The sequence below is a fragment of the Mucor mucedo genome, assembly GCF_025094135.1.
Source record: "Mucor mucedo strain NRRL 3635 chromosome Unknown EV154scaffold_11, whole genome shotgun sequence".
Taxonomy (NCBI): domain Eukaryota; kingdom Fungi; phylum Mucoromycota; class Mucoromycetes; order Mucorales; family Mucoraceae; genus Mucor; species Mucor mucedo.
In genome coordinates, this window is record NW_026252295.1 from 253,835 (window position 1) to 274,039 (window position 20,205).

The 20,205-nt window shown below is 35.2% G+C and overlaps 5 protein-coding genes and 1 non-coding gene across 6 annotated transcripts; 3 read left to right on the forward strand and 3 right to left on the reverse strand.

The window, feature by feature from the left end:
* Nucleotides 1–1,294: 1,294 nt before the first annotated feature.
* On the reverse strand, nt 1,295–4,347 carry EV154DRAFT_477498 (uncharacterized protein; the record flags this gene model as incomplete). The annotated part of the gene is made up of 2 exons (XM_051598108.1): nt 1,295–2,286; nt 2,346–4,347. 2 exons carry the CDS (start codon nt 4,345–4,347, stop codon nt 1,295–1,297), a joined length of 2,994 nt encoding a protein of 997 aa, XP_051461786.1.
* An 881-nt stretch (nt 4,348–5,228) lies between these two features.
* EV154DRAFT_559468 (uncharacterized protein) lies at nt 5,229–6,168 on the forward strand (the record flags this gene model as incomplete). Its single annotated transcript, XM_051605553.1, has 3 exons — nt 5,229–5,745; nt 5,810–6,021; nt 6,076–6,168. The coding sequence occupies 3 exons, from the start codon at nt 5,229–5,231 to the stop codon at nt 6,166–6,168; spliced, it is 822 nt and encodes a 273-aa protein (XP_051461787.1).
* A 3,457-nt stretch (nt 6,169–9,625) lies between these two features.
* Nucleotides 9,626–11,137, reverse strand: EV154DRAFT_574233 (uncharacterized protein; the record flags this gene model as incomplete). The annotated part of the gene is made up of 7 exons (XM_051606422.1): nt 9,626–9,717; nt 9,795–10,156; nt 10,263–10,324; nt 10,391–10,556; nt 10,614–10,723; nt 10,804–11,029; nt 11,115–11,137. 7 exons carry the CDS (start codon nt 11,135–11,137, stop codon nt 9,626–9,628), a joined length of 1,041 nt encoding a protein of 346 aa, XP_051461788.1.
* A 4,242-nt stretch (nt 11,138–15,379) lies between these two features.
* EV154DRAFT_t19 lies at nt 15,380–15,453 on the forward strand. Its single transcript has one exon. It is a non-coding gene; the product is annotated as a tRNA-Val (tRNA).
* Nucleotides 15,454–17,888: 2,435 nt separating this feature from the next.
* Nucleotides 17,889–18,299, forward strand: EV154DRAFT_495766 (ribosome maturation protein). The gene has a single exon (XM_051600074.1). It carries the CDS (start codon nt 17,915–17,917, stop codon nt 18,191–18,193), a length of 279 nt encoding a protein of 92 aa, XP_051461789.1. The 5' UTR covers nt 17,889–17,914; the 3' UTR covers nt 18,194–18,299.
* Nucleotides 18,300–18,602: 303 nt separating this feature from the next.
* Nucleotides 18,603–20,180, reverse strand: EV154DRAFT_413546 (uncharacterized protein; the record flags this gene model as incomplete). Its single annotated transcript, XM_051595570.1, has 3 exons — nt 18,603–19,527; nt 19,584–19,696; nt 19,845–20,180. 3 exons carry the CDS (start codon nt 20,178–20,180, stop codon nt 18,603–18,605), a joined length of 1,374 nt encoding a protein of 457 aa, XP_051461790.1.
* Nucleotides 20,181–20,205: the final 25 nt, after the last annotated feature.

A 20,205-nucleotide genomic window follows, 5' to 3' on the forward strand; every position in this document is an offset into this window, starting at 1 on the left:
GGGTCTTGCAATACTTGCTGAAGAGATAAACGATCCGTATCGTCCAGAACAAATTTAGAGACCACTTTTGGACTGAGCCTTCAATTGAAGTTCGTCTTAATAATATAAAAATCATCAGTATAAAACAATAAACAGATAGATAAGAAAGCCATTGTCTACTTACTTTAAAAAATTACGTAGGGAGGTATTAAACAAGATAATACTAGTACTTCAATTACTGACCTCATAATTTGGCCTAGTTATTTTTCACGGGATACTGAATATGAGAACTCCTTTATGTGTTTCTCCTCGCTTGGACATGGGGCTTTTTGCAAATTCTTTACACAGGCAAATGCTCAGCTTGTTATATAAGTACAACTACACACCGTTGGATGGTAAGCACTCACTTTTCAAAACTCTACGGCCTATCTATTTGGTTTTTCAGATGAGCAGATGAGTTTGATAAGAATATAGTATGACATTTTAAATAATAAAATAGTAAAATAGTAAAATGAAAAGTAAAATAATAATAAAAAGTCTTTATTTATAACAAAAAAAGAAAAGGATGATAAACAAGAACCTGATTACATCAAGATGTAATCATTGTTTGGTCATTTAATCGCTTTTTTTTAAGAAAAATCTATACTATTCTTAATACATATGAAATAGAAAAAAGAAAAAGCTGATAAACAAGAACCTGATTACATCAAGATGTGATCATTGTTTGCTCATTTAATTGCTTTTTTCTTTAGATCTATACAGTTTTCGCAAACACGAAAGCTCCATCAGCACCGGGAGCTTCGCCAACACCGAGATATTTACCAACACAAAGATCTTCACCATACTATTCTTAAAACATGTGAAATAGAAAAATGAAAAAGCTAATAAACAAGAACCTGATTACATCAGGATGTGATCATTGTTTGCTCATTTAATCGCTTTTTTCTTTGGATCTATACTATTTTTAGAACATTTGAAATAGAAATAGAAAAAGGTATAGCATTCTACATCTAAACAAATTGTGTTGCCCCTGATATACGATACATCTTCAGTAATTTCCAACATCTTATAAAGTCTAAAGCAAAAAGCAGTATTATTGTCACAAAAAGTTACACCAAAAGCGTTGTTTTCTTTATATGTTATTCGTATATTTTATAAAAAAAAGACACGTTTTACTTACAGTAATCACATCATACGCGGGAGGTAACTGTATCTTCACTATGTCAACATACAGACTACATGAGTGAAAACAGTACATTGGTCAATTTTGTCTGACACTTAAAAAAGTGTTCCTTTTTAAAGTATTTATTTATTGTTATCTTAAAAAAAGACCAAATACAGTAACTGGGTTCTCGTTTGGAGGACGAAAAATTAGTTTTCGTACTTCACTCATTGTTGAGCTGTCACTTAATTGCTTTAACTTATTGAGTGTCTCCAAAATATCTTTTCTGACTCGTGAAACAGGCTTTTCCATGTTATTCAACATTTCAGCAAAATAATCGTAGTACGGATGTTGGCGGAAGCGAGAATCCAGGTAAGTTGCAAATGAAGGCAAGAAAAAGTCAACATTATCTCGAAATAGCCCTATTTTTTCAATATATCTATCGCACTGATTCTCCTTATAAGCCATAGATACAACAGAAACTCTTCCAGGCAAATTATTCAAATAGTCACGAAGAATATATAATGCGTCGCCTTCGTTGATATCCGTGTAAATGTTTTCCTTATATTTCGGTACTGGTCTTCCTTGCATTATTATGTCTGTTTCAATTGTTGGAGTCGGAATATTAGGATATAAAGAACTAGCTTCTAATTGCCACATCCGGTACAAAATTTGGCCATTTTCACTAGATTTAATATGGTTCAAACTCAAATATATTGTTGCTTGGTTGTCCGCTTCTAAGTCTAATCCCTCTGTTGTAACCCTGATATTTCGTTCTTGGACCATATTTCTTTCGTATGGATATTTAAGCTTTAGGCGTTTCGAAGCACCTTCATCATCAATCCAGAAAGTGATAAACCCTCTGCTATTAATAGTCACTTTAGATCCATGGATTGTTTTTTTACACTCCATTCCTTTTCTTTCCAAAGCCGTCTCAGCCGAACGTTTTCCACGTGCACGTTGGAGCTCGCTACTGTAGTTGCTAGAATTTGGCTGTCGTTTACCAATACAGTATTTTGACCAGTTACGAAAGCAAACCAATTGTAATTCTGGGTCTTGTAACACTTCCTCAAGAGAGATATGGCTCGGTTTATATTGATTAAACTTGGAAATTATGTTTGGGCTGAATCCTTGACTTGTGGGTCCTGATGATATACTGTCAGCCAAAAAATATAATAATAAAAAAAGAAAAAATGATGCTCACTTTGACTAATTATGGAAAGAGATGCCAAATAAAAATTGATACCAATGTCTCTTGTTAATGCCCATTCTATCCATTGAGCCTTATCACTTCTGGAATGCCCAACATGTAAACTTCTCAAGTTTTTTTTCCACAACATTAGAACCTGGTTTTTTCTTTCCATGCTATTAGCTTGGCCAAGAGCTTTTTCAGAATTCTCCGTGCGTGTAAGTGCACTTTTAGTTCTATATGCTATCAAGGCTTCGGGAAGTAACTCAGCCTGAGGATATTCTTCACGGGCCTCCCTTTCTTTTGACTTGTATGTTGCAACCACTGTATTGAGCTCGTTGTATAAATATTGGAGTATTGGCGGCTTATTGGAAGAGTCTTTATTACAATACTCATATACTTGCCGGACAATATTACTTCTCAGGGTATTTGGATTTGCAACTATCAGATCGTGTGCTATCTCAAGAATAGCCAACGTAATTTTCCAAACAACGTCAATAACACGTCTTGCTCCATTTGCTGCTCTTGTTGTATGTTTGTCAACTCCTGGATCAAAATGAGGAATTACAATAATCTCAAAACCAGGAGGGGGGCCATCAACATCGGAGCCGTCATAAACATAATCACTGCTTGCATAAGAGCATAGTCTAGGTATTCCAACGATATCCACCAAACTAGTTCTGGAACTCAATCCGTCTTGGTGGACGAAGTTTGTAAATGAGGCCGAGACAACTTGTCTTGAAAACGTTATCGCAATAATTGGATTGGTCAAACGCAAATACATAGATGTTTGACTGATTCCCTCACTGATAGTTGCCTTGTTGTTCTCCAACCAGGGAATTAAATTGATAAACGGTATTTTCCCTATATACCGGGTCGCATCCTCTACGTTGTAATCATTGTAATTTCCTATTTCCCAAGCTTGTAGCCTAGAAATCATATCACACAAGAGATAACCTGATCGACTAGAATTAGGGTCAAGAATCGGAGTTGCGTTATAAAAACTTGTAGACGGAATGTCATCACCAATCAAGCATAAAAGATTAAACCCGAAGATTGATCCGGTTGGAGTTGCTGATCGCCTAACTGTTTCAATATAGGCAGGAGTAAAGGTAAGGCCTCGACTTTGATTGTTCTCAAACCCTTTAAAGGAGTTTCTCTTGCAGACGATATAATCAATCCAATTTTGTATGTCAGTCATTGTGACAGAAGGGTTGTTTGTATCGAAGGATCTATTGTACTTTTGAAAAAAATTTGTTTTGGTTGTATTTAAGAAAATGTCAAACTGCTCTCTTTCTGGTAGGTATCTTGCATTGTAACCGCCTGGCTGACTGTTTAGAAGATTTTCCAGACCAAAGACTGCAATAAACATTTGCTCTTGTGTATCAGCATATTCGAAGGAGGCAAGATTACCATCATTGTTCCATAAAGTTGCTTCGCTCTTTAATGAATACAAGTTGAATTCGGGCTTAGGAACATTTGCAAGGTTTTCTATTTTTTTAAGCAGATTGCCAAGAAATCCGTTATATCTCGAGTGTATATCTTCTCTAGATCTCTTTAAAGGATTTGATGGGTATTTGCATTCACCTATGTAACGAAGATAATAATAATCTTGATCGAATAGACCTACTTGAGATATCCAGTTGAGTATAACGGATTCATAAACACCTTCTAGACTGAATTCGTTTATGATTGTTTCTAAGGTGATTCGTGCAACTTTCCAGCTCCTTATGTAAAACGAAAAATAACCTTTATTTTTAGATGTATTCATATCTTCGGTGAATCTGATAACATTAAGTCTATCGCACATAACCTGATCTGTAACGATCATATTATTCTGCATAATACCACGCAAAGTATCTAAATTGTTTTCATCTTCCACCTCGCTAAATAACTTTTGGACTGCATCAAAAGTTATGTCTTTTGGAGACATATTGTATTCGCAAATACGCTCACATATTGTCCTATGAGCATCAGCAAAGAATTGGTATTTACGCATCACGAATCCATTTTCCATACTTGCCACTATATAAGAAATGAGAGGAAATGTTAATAATTAACAATATATGTTTTTAAAAAAGACAGTCATTACTTCGGGTAGAAGGTTGTTACAATTTGAAGAAAAAGTGAAATTTCAATTTGACGTGTATTTATAACAATATAGAACTATGATAGTATATAAAACAAAGAAGATGCAGTGTACCTGTTACTATAAATAAAAGACAATAAGGCAGCGGTAAAGTTTAATGATTGATTATGGGATCTATAAGTATAGTCGGTATCCAGACAATAAAATCTTGAATTACCTGGACAAAAAATATGCTTAAATAATACATAACAATCCTCGTAAGTGAGCACGAATCAATGCTGCTCTACAGCTCATAAGTGACAATAGGTAAATTTTGTCTTTTTAGCAAAAGAGTATATCAATTAATTACTCAGTTTGTACGAATTCATGCTGGAATAAAATTCCTGAATATTCAATTCATCTCACAGCCCGACACTTGAACAAAAAATAAATCATTAAGGCTGCTTTTGCCTGCAAATCTTTTTTAATCTTAATGATTGTTTAGGCCCCCGAGTGTCATAAGTGTCATAAGTGTCGTAAGTCTCTCCAGTTCTGTGATTAAAATGATTTTAATAGACGTGAGAGCATACCATGCGTTAAATAATCATTTAATCAGTTATTTAACATGCATCATTAACTATTATAGCATGTGTTTAATTTTGGAAATGTGACGCCTACAATAAGTACAATACCTACATTATAGTTGTATACTAAGTACACTAACCAACACCCACTTTTTTTAAAGAACGACCATTGATCTTTACTTGCACCTCCCAGCCGGGAAGAAGCCACCCCCTCTCACCTTTACTTAATTTTAAAAAACAACAACAATGGGAAAATCAAGAAGAAGTACACACAAACGTATGGAAGAAATGAAACGACTTGCGCTTTTAGATCCCGATCTTATACTCGATGAAGATGCTATCTTTATGTTGCAACCTACTCGTCGCAAATACACTCGTCGCCCTAAATACGATCTCCCACCTGACGATCGTCATATGACAACAGATATATCTGAAGTTATTGAAATCAAGCAGGGAGCCGGCCCCGGAAGAAAGCGTCAAAAAAAACAAGAGGACATGCTTGATTCTAACGATTGTAATGACTCTAATGAGCCGACCCCCGAGGAAGTCAAGGAGCAAAAGGCTTCTTTTGAAAGAAAGAAAAAGGTCGATTTGGAATTTCGATGGCACAATGTACTCAAAACCTTGTGTACCAGCTACCTGATCTTTGTTGGTCAGCAAGGTGGTCTACCATCCATCGAGACCAAATCTCCTTCTGCTTTTGAGTGCGATTGTGCTAAAAAAGTAATTCTGACAAAGACTGTCAGAATGTACTTTTTGGTCGGTAAAGTGCCAAATACTTGATAAAATATTAGTGGTCACTGACATTTCTCATAATATTACTATAGAGATCAAGGATGCACCAGTAAGTTACTGCAGCTGCAAGCGCTTGCCGGAAGCATTAATGTTGATGGGTATGTTTCCTTCTTCTCCCTCAAACCCCAAAAGTGCTATCCATTTGGGTTTGTTGGGCTACTTCAATGAAGTTCGAAATACCCTGAAGTCTTCTTCTGAGGGTATTGCGAAGTTGTACAATAACTTACGGGGAAACCCCGTCCAGGTAATTATTACCATAAAAATCGTCTTGATAGATCTAACTAATCTGTTTGAGTAGAGCTGTTTGTCAGCCAAGCAGTGCAGAAATGTATTATATATGTACAACCGACTTCTTTTGGCTGTTGATAAAGAGGTCAACCAACGAACATAACCAACGAGCATATTTGAAAGACCAGGCAATGTGATGTCCTGCTTGTCTTAGTGTATGTTTACATAATAAATTAAAATCGAATAAGATCGTAACCTCTTTATTTTTTATGGAGGGACTCCAATTATCCTATAGATCGTATTTTCATCACTACGGATGGGTAAAATAGTAAGAAATGTAAGTCTAAAGCAAGTCTTTTTGATGAACTCTTTATGATTAATACCGTGGAGAACGCATGGGTGAAGCTTGAATCTGTCGAGCTTTACAAAAAGGGTTAGAAATAATTTGGCTTGCTGACAAGACAATACGATCAGTAGGCTCTTATAAACGAAAACTTATTCAGAGCTGCAGGTAATGGCACTTCATATAAATCCAGATTGTATCCCGTAAAAGGACTTTTTGCTGCTTTGTGTGTGCGCCATGGCCTCACCCTAAAGATGGTGGATATGGAGTGGTGAAGGGTATATTGTATACATGGGAGGTTATTTTATACGAATTACAATTTATATATGAAGATTCAAATATCCATTATCTGTTCTCCGCGACCTATTTGAAGAAGACAATGACAGCATCAAGACGCCTGTGAATTTGATGTGCGACATCATTTGTGTCTTGGAGAAGTCGTTGACGGTGACATCTCATTTAATATTGTTGATGTATGGATACTGATACATTCTTGTGATAGACGCACTTCCCGCACTTGATTGCTAATGGCACTTTTGCACTCTGAAATGCAGTCGTCACAATTTTCCTATTCTTTGATTTTACTTGTTACACCCCTTTTTCTTTTAAGCTGTATCCCATATTTTTTCTAATTATTCAGCATCAGCAATTCTGTAGTGACAAGTTAGTTTCCTTCTCGCCTTTGCATACCAATATCTTTTGTATTTAGCTTCAACTACTGCAATACTTATCTTACTTTCTGTATGGCTTCCGCCGCTCTTAATTGTCTTGAAAATACTCGCTTTGATAGTATAAAATAAACAAAGATGTTTGTATTTGTTATAGCAGAAAACCTTTATTTAACTCCGGTATGGAAATAACAAATACCTGTTACATGTAAATCCATTTATTCCTACTTGGTCCACAAGTTAGTATGTATATTTTAATTAAATAACTTTGAAATATTCCAAATATAACACCCTAAAACTTAATCGCGGCAAAGTTTCAATTTAGACCAGAACCGCTGGTTCTGGTCTATTTTCTGTAAATTACCGCGACCACAGGTTCAGGTAAAAATTAGACCTGAACCTGAAAATCAAAAAAACGTAAAAGACATAAAAAGTATAAAAAACTGTTATATAATGATAACAATACATATTTAAAGTAGTTTTGGGATAAGAAAATGGTATTAAGTTTATTATTGATGGCAGAAACAAAAGTTTGAAGTAAATACTAGAATTTTGCGTGACACAAGTACTGTTCGAACTTTTCGAGCTTGCACCGATCTTGCGCCAGTTCGAACGAAGCTCGAACCGAGTTTTTGTACTCGAGCTTGCGCCACTTTTTTTGGGTTCGAGCGAGCTTCGATCGATGCTCGCTCGGCTAAAATGTCGATAGTAGTCACTTTAAAGTTAAGGTCCTTGAAAGACTACAGATGACATTTCCCCTTGATTTTAATCTTTTCTTCCCTTTACCATTTTTTTTTATTTATGCTCTAATAATTCCAATTAAAATGCTTTGGACTTTTATTTAATTTTACAACCAACAAACACATTTACCATAGAAATGAAACAGTGTTGCACACTATACCCAACTAAGCCAATTTTTTACAGCAACCTTTGTAACATGGCGTAGCAGAATTAATTTAAAATTTCATGTTCACAAATCCAAATGTATTATAATTATAGATGCAGTAATAGTTTGATTTAATTATCCAAATTTGGTGTTAAGGCTGGTGAAAAAAAAACTTTTCTTTTTCTTTTTCCAATTTCTATTTCAATAAATAATAATTTTATTATCATAATTTTCTGTAATTAACATCACTTTGACGTGCACTTTGTGTAATAAAAAGGGCGAGCGAGTTCGAGCTATCGTATTCGCAACCGAGCCGAGCTTAAGAAACTTCGAGCGAGCTCGAGCTGCAAGAAAACGCATCCGAGCGAGCTTCGACTGGAACACGATCGAAGCTCGCTCGAGAGTTTCGATCTTCATTCCGAACACTACTTACAGACCGAAAGAGCGACATGCTATCCTTTTTAGAATGGATTATAGATGTATACATAAAAGTTCTGACTATTTCGCTGAACAATAAATTTTATTTCAATAAACGTTATTTATTTATCCCCAAAAATTCTATTATTTCCAAATGTTTTTTTTTTTTTTTTTTTTTTTTTTTTGCAATAGTGCAAAAGGGTATAATGATCCTAGTTTTATAAAAAATTGACCAATACAATCATATAAAATAACAAGGATACCATGATTTTATTCGTCACGTTTCAGAGGTTCAGGTTGGTTTATATAAAAAAATTAGACCAGAACCAGAGGTATTGGTCTACCGTACACCAGAACCTGAGGTTCAGGTTAAAATTAGACCGCGACCTTTGGTCTAACTTTTCCGCGGTCTAACTTTAACCTGAACCCGAAAAAAATTTCTCAGTGTAAAGCACATATAGTAGATTATGTTATTTTTGTTTTGCATGGAGAACAAAATAAAATAAACCAAAAGTAGTACTGTTAGAACTTGGATACCACTTATTTATGGACGAAAAAAATAACTAATTAAAAAACGTATTCAAAATGTATTGATGGTCTATGAGAAAAGCTATGGATTATTTATATACAGAATTGGGATAGTTCTAGGGAGAATATTAAGCGCCTTATTGGATCATGATGTAACAATCTGGTGATAGTAAATAATCAACATGTCTTTAAATTTAGCCCTTCCATACTGAGTATATAAATATTAGTCAGAGGGATCAACAGTTATAACATCAAATGACAAGAGTAATATTTATGCTCAGGATCTTTTAATATTCTATAGTCCAGGCCCATTCGATTGTATTGCTTTTGCAGAATAAATATTTACTCGCCACAGGGATGTGCCCTGTGTACAGACTCCAACGGTAGGATGAGAACAAGCGGGGTAATGTGTGATCCATGATTAACTTTTATATTTATTATCCATCCTTATTGCGATGTGACAATTAACTTTATTATTATATCTATGATATCCTCAACAATGTTGATTATTTACTATCACCAGATTATTACATCATGATCCAATAAGGCGCTTAATATTCTCCCTAGAACTATCCGAGTTCTTTATATAAATATCCATAGTTTTTTCTCATAGACCATCGACGATTTAATACATTTTGGAATACATTTTTTTAATTATATTTTTTCGTCCATAATAAAGTGGTATCCAAGTTCTAACAGTATCACTTTTGGTTTATTTTTTATTTTGTTCTCCATGCAAAACAATCTGTTGTCACTTCGACTGAACCAATACAATTGGTCACATAAAACTTGCTTGCTGGCATAAATGCTCTCCAAATCCTGATTTTTGTTGCTGAAAAACACCATAAAATAAAACGTTAGCGGATATGTCTTTGAAGGAAAGAGAAAATACAAATGTGTCGCCTGAACAAAAAAAGAGCCAATTTTTTTGAAAATTTCAAAATCACCATAATGGAACTTTCGCCCGATGACATGCAGCATGGCGACAAGACCGTATCCAGCCTTGATATAATCTTGAGTTTCCTTTGGGGCATTTTGTTGAAGTAAAGGGCCTGTTGTTTCCAAGATTGCTATCTCGATCTTACTTTCTATATTTGAGACGATACCATCAGCATTATAGAAATGCTGATTGTCATTATGGATCAACTTTAGCTCCTGGGATACAGCTTCTAATCTCTTTTCACCCAATGAAAACTTAGTCTTCTGAATTGATTTTGATAACGAGTTCAGAATTGACCATATAATGTAGTGGTTATAACTTATTTCGTTGTTGTAAACATCACTATCATCAATAAACAATCCACTGACGCTATAATTAGGAAAGTTAAATAGACGCTACAGAACCTGAATGATCGATTAAAGACTTACAATGACTGCAGAACGGTATGAAAAACTTTATGAATGAATTGTTTGACTTAAATACAAGCGAGGCCGTTTCGACCAGTACTTCATTTGAGGAAAACTCATCCGAAAGAGCCTACCAAATACTTGGGGTGTTAATGGTTATCACTATTTTACAATGTTAGTTGATATTTCTACTCACAATAGTATCAAATATGTTATTGTAGAATTCATTATCTTCAACGAATGAGCAAGGTATCTCTTCAAGTGTGAGTCCAGTTTTTTTGATTAAATTTTTGGGGTAGTATTTTTGTGTTATCTTGGAACCAAGCTTGTTTCCAAGTTGAATAATGTTTAAATGCTTCAAGCTATAATAAAACGATATATTCAATATAGATGTCGAGCTAAATTAATTTCATGCATACCTATACTTATCGATATCACCATCTCTCTGCTTAGTGTCAAGGGTTTTCTTCCATATATCCCAGACATTCATCTCGATATCTTCTTCTACTACTATTTCTTCTTCACTCTCCTATTTGTGGTAAAAAAAAAAAAAAAAAAAAATAGAAATTAGATGCGGATTCTTTTCTTTCAAAGCCATTGTATATTTACTGTTTCTTCCCACGAATCATAAAGTGACGGACCGTAATGTTCTGGGATACCAACACCAGCACCAGTACCACCGAGCATTTTCTCATCCAGAAGCATATTCACCAGACTTGCATTACGGAGCATGTTTTTTTTACTGTTGCAAGATAAAGTCTCGAATATAGAGGATACAGCGACAATTGTGAAGATAGACCAGAATGTGTTGGTAGTGATACTTCCGATTGTGCCTCTGTTAAAGATGTTTTTGAATCCTCAGCAATTTTTCTTTTCTTGTTGTTTTGTTCAATTGTTACTGCGCCATGTGCTCCCATTACGGTAGCAGTTCTGTAGTTGACATTATGGAAGTTGTTGACGGTTGTTTTTTATGGGTCTTCAGTGAGCTATTATTGAACAACGTTAGTATCTTGCATATTAGAAAGAAAAGACAATTAACATTACTTTATCATTGATCTCCTCTGATAAATTTTCAACATATCTTTTCACGTCGTTGTCTTGTACATATTGCTTTATGTTGTTGAGACATAGTTTATACTGACTAATTACTTTATCAATTTTAAAGGACATGCGGTTTTAAAGTTGGCAATGTTGCTTAAAATTTTTGAAGTTCCAGTTAAACAAGTTGTTTTGTTTAAAGAATTCGAGCTCTTTATTGTTTGGCAAAACAACTTTATTATTATCAAGTCACAGGTTTTTGGATTTGGATTTTCTAATTTTATAAGGGTGTTTGCTTTAGAAATGTCTAGACCTCCGTATTTTTTTTCAAATGTGTTTTTTTTATACCACTTACAGGAATTCTGGCTAGAAGACCAGCATTCCAGTATGTTTGCACCTATTTAAAATGCGTTCCTGCTATTCACAGTTCGTGAGTTCCAAAAACTCAAAAACTCTGCCTAGGAGGTCGCCCTCCTATAGCAAAGACTAGCCGCAGCCGCAATATCACAATATATATCTTTTCTAATTTAGCTTCTTTTTAAAGAGACAAGAGTCACTACTAAACAAACCTTTTTACGTGATCGGTTACTTTCATACAATAAAAGAAGTATATTAAGGGAAAAGAAAAGGATAAGGATAAAGTGTGTGAACCAGCTTTATTTATAGATAAACAAGTTTATGCCAGGATGATTTCATTTGTCTATTTTATCATCCATAAACAAGCTTATGTCAGGATGATTTCATTTGTCTATTTTATCATCCATAAACAAGCTTATGTCAGGATGATTTCATTTGTCTATTTTATCATCCATAAACAAGCTTATGTCAGGATGATTTCATTTGTCTATTTTATCATCCATAATGTTTGAGCCTTATTACTTAAAATAGAAACACTTGCAAAAACCTCCCAAGCAAGTCAGAGCTTGGTAATTGTCTATCTGCGTTCCAGTAGTAGCTTGTAATGACAGTGAAGCAGATTTTATGGCAAACAGAAATCGATCATCCCATGAAGTTTAGATGATATGGCATGTCAATCGACGTGTAGACCATCGCGTGATTCTAAAAAATACGTTTATTTGAAAAAAAAATACGTTTGAAAAAAATACGGAGTTCTAGATATTTCCGTTTGCTTTGGCTAAATGAGATACTAGTAACAACTAAATTTGAAGATGAGCTAAAGGGAGAGGTGAAATGCCTTAATTATAGAGAGCTTCTTTTAGATATTGTTGTATCAAACGAGTAGCAGAGGCAATAGTAGTAGATGAGATAAAAAGGAGAGAGTCAAAGATATAGGCCCAATGACTACGCCAGGTAGCAAGAGGAGCGGGGCAAATAATGACACTAGCATCAGCAATAGAACAGTTAGGACGAACACCAGGAAAAAGAAGATGGAATAAGGCAATATAAACAGCTTCTATTGAGAAAAGCTCCATGACCAGACAGAAGTCTTTAAAGGGCAGAGAAAAAGAAAATGATTGAGAAAATCATCCTCAGTCGAGCATATATCACATAATGGAGAGGCAAAGTATGCCGGAATTACTTGATTTAACAAAATAGGAGAGGGGATCTTGTGATGTAGTACCCGAAACCATACGTTATGACCAGCATGTGTGAGAAGAAAGCGCCAAAAGGCCGACCAGAGTATTGACGGCAAAGTAATCCTTGGGTTGGGGGACAACAGTGTTTACGATACATCTTGGAGGAGAGCAGAGACTGAGACCGAATTGGAAAGGAAAAGTCTAGAATTTTTCCACATTGACCAGCCTGTAATCAACCTGAGTAAAAGGATTGAGACCTACACTAGCCAGTTCTGAGGGGACAAAAAAAAAGGTTGGAGATGGATGACATTCTGTTGGGCTAATGCTAGGAAACGACGGCTTAAACGAGAAGAGCAGCAAAGTTCAGAGACAAGTTTAGGACGAAGACATAGAGTATCAATAGCAATATCGACTTCTTTGACTGAAACTTTTGATTTAATTGCAACAATGAAAACTTCAAGACGAAGAAAATAAAAATCTTAGTAAAGACAGCAATAGCCAGTAAACACTACTTTCTGACATTATTTATCCCAAGGTTTTCCGCTCGACATACAATATGCACGGAAAGGGTTTTGGAAGACAACCAGTCAATAGTTCACCCGAAAGTAATTAAATCAAGATGTTGCCGAAGCGAAGGCAAAAAATGTGGTTAATGCCCTCCCTCCATCTTGGTTTAAAGTATTCAAAAATCTTTTTTAAGTGTGACTAACTAACCCTTCCCCCCCCCCAAAAAAAAAAATTGAATTATGAAGAAAAGGGGATTGTAATTTATTATTGTAATATCCGATGTCTAAGAGACAACAATTTCAATCAAATATAAGATAATTCTTTATTAAATGCTTAATTTGCTCTTGTATATATATTATATGTTCATGTTTGTTAAGTCGGTGATTCGTATTTGTTGTATCGGTGATTCTTATATGTTCCGTATTTACATTAGAGTAGTTGTTATTATGGTCTGAGATAGTCTTGTGATACACAACCCAGAGTTACAGCTGGCTTGCTACCGCAACTGGTTAAGAAACTGTATTAGTAAACGCCAGCCAAATTCCAGCAACTACAGCAGTGATATACAACTTGCACGTGGAAAGCGATCGGCTGAAGCGGCTTTAGAAAGAAAAGGAATGGAGTGTACAGAAACAATCCTTGGCTCCAATGTTACTATAAATAGCAGAGGGTTTATTGATTCCTGGGTTAATAATGAAGGTACTTCCAAGCACCTCAAGATCAAGTATCTATACAACAAAAATATGATTCAAAAGCAAATTTTTAAGGACATACCAGACGGACTATACCTGGGAGTCTCAAGTGCGATTCAAGGGCAAATTGTCAAGGGCACACCAGACGGACTATACCTGGGAGCCCTAAATCAAAAAAGCGAGTTTTTTATATTCTAATATTCCGACTCCAACAATTGAAACATACATAATAATGCAAGGAAGACCAGTACCGAAATATAAGGAAAAAATTTACACGGATATCAACGAAGGCGACGCATTATACATTCTTCGTGAATATGTGAATAATTTGCCTGGAAGAATTTCTGTTGTATCCATGGCTTATAAGGAGAACCAATATGATAGGTATGTCGAAAAAATTGGACTTTCCCGAGACGGTGTCGATTTTTTCTTGCCTTCATTTGCAAATCACCTGGAATTCACGCTTCCGCCAACATCCATATCACGATTATTTTGTTGAAATGTTGAATAACATGGAAAAGCTTGTATCACGAGTCAAAAAAGATATTTTGGAGACACTCAATAAGTTGAAGCTGTTAAATGACAGAACATCAGCAGGGGAGGTACGGAAACTTGTTTTCCGTCCTCCAAGCGAAAACCCTGTTACAGTATTTGGTCTCTTCTTTTGCTTAAAAAAAGGGTTCTTTTTTAATAAAGTATTATGAATTACTCTGCTCACATACACATTGCTTATTACCATTTTATAATTTGATAACTACTCTAATAATGCATCGACACACTTGTTATTTTTGGATGTTGTAGCAAAAAAGGCACGTCTTTATGATAAATTATACGCATGTATAACAAAGAAAAAAAAGGTGTGCTTCTTTGTTTGGAACTTGAAGTACTAAAAATCAAAAGAAAACATATATTTTAAGAGCAACGCAATTATTTGTCAAGCTGTATGGCAATTTACTTTTTTTTTTTTCATCATAAACCTAACACATACTTAATAAAATCTATTTCTTTATAACAATGAACAGCAGCATACAAAGAAATCAGACATGCTCTTGTGGGTATACTCCTATCCTACATTTCTCCTATTTCGTTTTTTATTACATCCCTCCTATTTTTCTCCTGTTCGGATCCAGGCATTTAGTATAAATAGTCTGTTTTATTATTTACAAGCTAATTTTTTTTTTTTTTTTGGTCCTTATATACCAACAAAAAAAAACCTCACTCTAAAAGCAATTCTCGTTTCTGTCCTGCCCTGACATTTCTGCTCATCCACAAAGTACCACAAAGTGCTCGATATGGGTCTTCTCTACGCCAATCATAACATACGTATCACGTGTGATCACGCGTATATCACGTGATTTGTGTTTTAATTAATGGTATATCATTTTGTTAACTTTATAAAAGTCATCAAATGGTTTCCTGGTCTAGTTGGTTATGACAACTCCTTTACACGGAGTAGGTCTCCGGTTCGAACCCGGAGGAGATCATCTTTTTTAATTTTTTTGTCGATGCCTGGCGGAGTTGGAAATGTTTTTCTTTGCTTTGATTTCTGTCAGGAAGAGCTTGATCGATGTGTCCACGTTGTCAGGATGTCTCTAATAGATGTAATTATGTTACGTTAATTATAGAAATTGAATGATGGTACTTATTGTATTATGCTTTTGTGAAATGGTAATTTGTCTGAATCAAAACTGTATCGAGCTTAGTCTCTATAATTATATCCGTGACATTGTCAAAAGATTGGAGAGATAATTATACGATAGATACGTCTTTTTTTTTCTTTTTTTTTTCTGCTGTTTTATGTCTGGTTTGTGTTGGGCTTAATTCAAAAGACAAAGTACCTCGTTTAATTGTAATTACATAAAATTGGGAATGTAGTGAGTGAATAAATAAAAGATGAAGGCTTTGTTGAATTATTTTCGTATATACCCCAAGAATATGCATTGATACCACATACTTGATAATTTCTCGTGTCAAGAAGATTGTGTCATAATTATTACATGTGCTGTAATATTATGTTTGTTTAAAAATGCAAGCTTTAGTTTTTTATTTCATTGCAGTCATGCCAATTTCACTATCAATCAAAAACAAAAGAATCGTAACATTTAATTATCAACCGAAAGGAGACCTGCCTTTATTCACCCATAGCTGAAAATAATTGCATCGTATATTGTTTGTTCTTTTACGGCTGTATCGTTGAAAATATGATGGCAATTAAGCTAGATAAAAGTCCAGTGCTCAAACAAATTACCAAAAAGTTGAATAAATTTGACTACAAGAGCGTATAATTCTTTGAAAAAAGAAACGATCTATTAAAGCATGTTGTTGTCTTTTACTCTTTATATGAAAGCGCTTAAAAAAAGAGCGTGGAACACACTGCAAGACAAGACAAGGCTATCCCTAAAATGACTGTACTTTACTTTTGTTTGGTTGACATTCATTAGCATTCATGTGGGAAATATAAAACAAGAGGTAAATGCTTACAATGGTTTCTAATCAGCAAACATCGTTAAAGACAGCCTACCGACTTTATATGTTCCTTGCTTTGTATCTCAAACATCAACTCAAAGCCGTACAGTACTTTGTTGGACAGCTAATATTTGTCTGTCGTACTTGACAGCTCAATATTATATCAATGTGGAATTACATTTTTACTTTCTTATGTATTTCTGGTTCTTGACAAATCATTATACCCATCGGGGTCTGTCCACGCATACAATTGCCTGGCTAACCGTCATGAGTCATAATTTGCCTTGACAATATGTAATAGAAGGAACTCCCGTTATTGCCAATACAAGAACATAGTATTTGTATCCATATATTCCTAGTCCTCTCCTTCTACCACAGCTTATATTAAGCAGTGTGGCTCTTTTCATTTAAATCATACAATTCATATTCTTTTATTAGAGGCATTAATAACTGATTGTTCTCCATAACCCAAGTTATTGTGTAAATGTGTAGGCTTCGTAAAAAATACGACATCGCATGAAGTTTGTCCTCTTTGATAAATTCAGCTTGTGTATCTATTACAATAACCGCCTAAAAATTAAGTAGATCGACCACCTTGAGCGCGTCAAAGCAGCTAGCCAGTGGACACACAATTTTGAAAACCGATCTGACTGATAATAATGTAGCATTGAAAACGGCAAATTCAATAGCTAGTAGGTCAAATTAGTAGACTTCACAATCAAAACTTTCTGAAGGTAATTCTATTTGAAACCATGTCTTTTTGACAGATTTTTTCTGTCTAAACAGGGTATTTTTTTTTCTAACGGTTCCTTCATACTATTCTTCTGACAACGTCATCTACTAAATACTAAATATGGGACTAATAGATTACATCGCGGATTTTTTTTAAAGCTGAGTTAGGGCTATTCTCGCATATTCTGCAAAGTTCTAATGGATGATCTCATACGATAATTCTTGAAAAAAATACGCGTTATTCACTCAAAACTTCTTTTTTTTTTCCCAATGACAGAAATTATCCTCGATTAGGATCGAAAATACATACCTAAATTATTCAGTACATTGATCAAACAAGTTTTTACTTTATCACTTTCTTTTGTATGACGAATTGCAGAAATCATTTAGTGCGCCTTACATCATTGATCTACGCGGAAATTCAAATAAAAAGTGGAAAAAGTTGAAAGTGAACGACTTTTATGCACGATGCAATTAGATATAATTGCAACTGATGATGCCATTTACTTGGAACTAAAAAAAAACTTGTTTGTTTCGCGCGTATTTTACACTCGATGGCTATGATTTCATTTGTTTAGACTGACTATACTTTTTTAGTTCGCCGACGGGATTTTAAAAAAGATGACTTCATGAAAACGTCATGAATAGTCTCAAACAAATATTTTCACTATAAATACGAGGAAGTAGAAGGCAAGGAAAAAAAAATTATCTTCTTTTTTACAAACAAGAAAAAAATAATAATTAAATATGTCTGACCAATCTGTTAAAGTCGTTTACAAGGGTGCCGATAACACTGAATTCTTCGTGATTGCCAATGCTGGTATGGTTTCCAAGTACCGTAGTGACAAGACCACTCCCTTGATTGATGTTGTCCAATCATTTGATATCCTTACCACCACCACTGGCGGTAACACCGGTGAAGCTTTGCATCCTCCCAAGGGTATCTTGGAGTCCAACTTTAATACCTCCAACAAGGATGAAATTGTCAAGATCATCATTGAAAAGGGTGAAGAAAAGGGTTTCTAAATCACTTTCCTTTCAAAATATAAACCACTGTAACATAAAATTAGCTTTGTATCATAAATTTTAGCTTCCTATACATAAATAAAAAAACAATTCTTTTTTCCATAAACATTTCTTTTTTCCACGATATTCTAAAGTCCTCTCTAAACGCGAAAATCTTTTTTATTATTTGTCTCTTGTTTTTCCCGCATTTAAAGTGTTTTTTATTTGTATTCCAGCTGAGGCGTTTATGCAAACCCGCGGGAGTATAATACAAAAGATCTAGATCCAGAAAATATTTTTTTATATGGGGAAGAAAAAAAAAAGGTAAACTTTATTTGGAAGCATGAACAGGAAAAAGGGTATAAAAATATAGTACAAAGTGGGGTAAAAAATAGATTCTTTTTTTTTTGGCTGGATAATTGAGAGCGATCTAAATTTCAAGTACGTCATCATGAGTAGGCACGGTGGTAGCGTTATTAGCCCAACCGTAAGAACGTTTTACAGCTTGTTCCCAACCCCCGCACATCTTGTCTCTCTTTTCCTGTGTAATGTTGGATTCAAAGTAAGTTCTTCCTTCACGGTTGATAGACTTGAGTTCGTCAAAAGACTTCCAGATACCCACAGCAAAACCAGCAGCGATGGCGGAACCAAGGGCGGTTGTTTCACGCATTAAGGGACGGTCAACCTGGATACCCAAGACGTCGGATTGAATTTGCATACAAAGGTCAGAGTTGGACATGCCACCATCGACTTTCAAGGACCGAAGAGGAGAGCCAGAATCCTTGTTCATGGCATCTAGAATGGCGCGTGATTGGTAACAGACAGCTTCTAATGTAGCTCTGCAGATATGTTCTAATCTTGTGAAATGTGTGATACCACAGATTGTACCACGAGCATCTGATCTCCAGTAAGGTGCAAACAAACCGGCAAAAGCGGTAACGAAATAGACCCCAGCAGTATTTTTCACAGCCGAAGCTAAGCTATTTAATTCTGCAGTGTCAGCAATGACCCCAAGATTATCACGAAGCCAATTAATAGATGAACCAGCAACTGCAACTGAACCTTCCAGTGCATATGCAGGGGCTGTCTCTCCGAACTTATAAGCGACTGTCGTTAATAAGCCGTTTTTTGATTGAACTGGCTTTGGACCCGTATTAAACAGCATGAAACATCCCGTGCCATATGTGTTTTTGGCATCGCCGATTTCGAAACATTGCTGTCCTACAAGCGCTGCCTGTTGATCACCTAGACAACCGGCAATGGGTATATCCTTCAGTGAGCCTTCAAACATAGTACCGTAGACTTGAGAGGAAGAAACAATTCTTGGCAATAAGACTTGTTGGAAACCAAAGAAGCTATACAGAAATGGGTTAGAAGATGCATACTAAAAGAAGTAGAAGATAATGCTTACTCTATGCACTCTGGACTCCAATTAAGAGTGTTGATATCCATAAGCATTGTTCTGCTTGCATTAGTCACATCAGTAACAATAACACCATTATGATCTAATCCACCGGTAAGGTTCTATTATAGAAAAATGTTAGCTTAATAAATAAGGGGAATGGGAAGAATCGGTATATATTTTTTTTTTTTACTATTTAAAAATAAGTTTTGGATCCTTACTATAATAGTAAAAAAAAAAAAAAAATACCCAAAGAAATGAACCACTTACATAGATCAACCAAGTATCAACAGTACCAACACGTAATCTGTTTTGACTCAAGGCCTGTGACACAACGGGTATATTGTCTAGAAGCCATCTTAATTTAACACCAGTGAAATAGGTGGTTAATGGCAAACCACAGATATCTCTTAAGGCATCTACGCCCTTATCAGACTTTTCAGAAAGGGTCTTTACGGTTTCGATGGTACGAGCGTCGCTCCAGATAATGGCAGGATATAATGGGTGACCTGTCATGCTGTCCCAAGTAATCAAGGTTTCTCTTTGGTTGGTTAATCCAATACATTCTATGTCTGAGGCATCGTAGCCTAATAAGCCTAATTTCATGATGGCATGCTCAATACAGGTGTGA

Excerpts from the sequence above, each read along its gene's own strand:
- EV154DRAFT_495766 (XM_051600074.1), top strand. The coding sequence starts at position 17,915 with ATGTCTGACCAATCTGTTAAAGTCGTTTACAAGGGTGCCGATAACACT.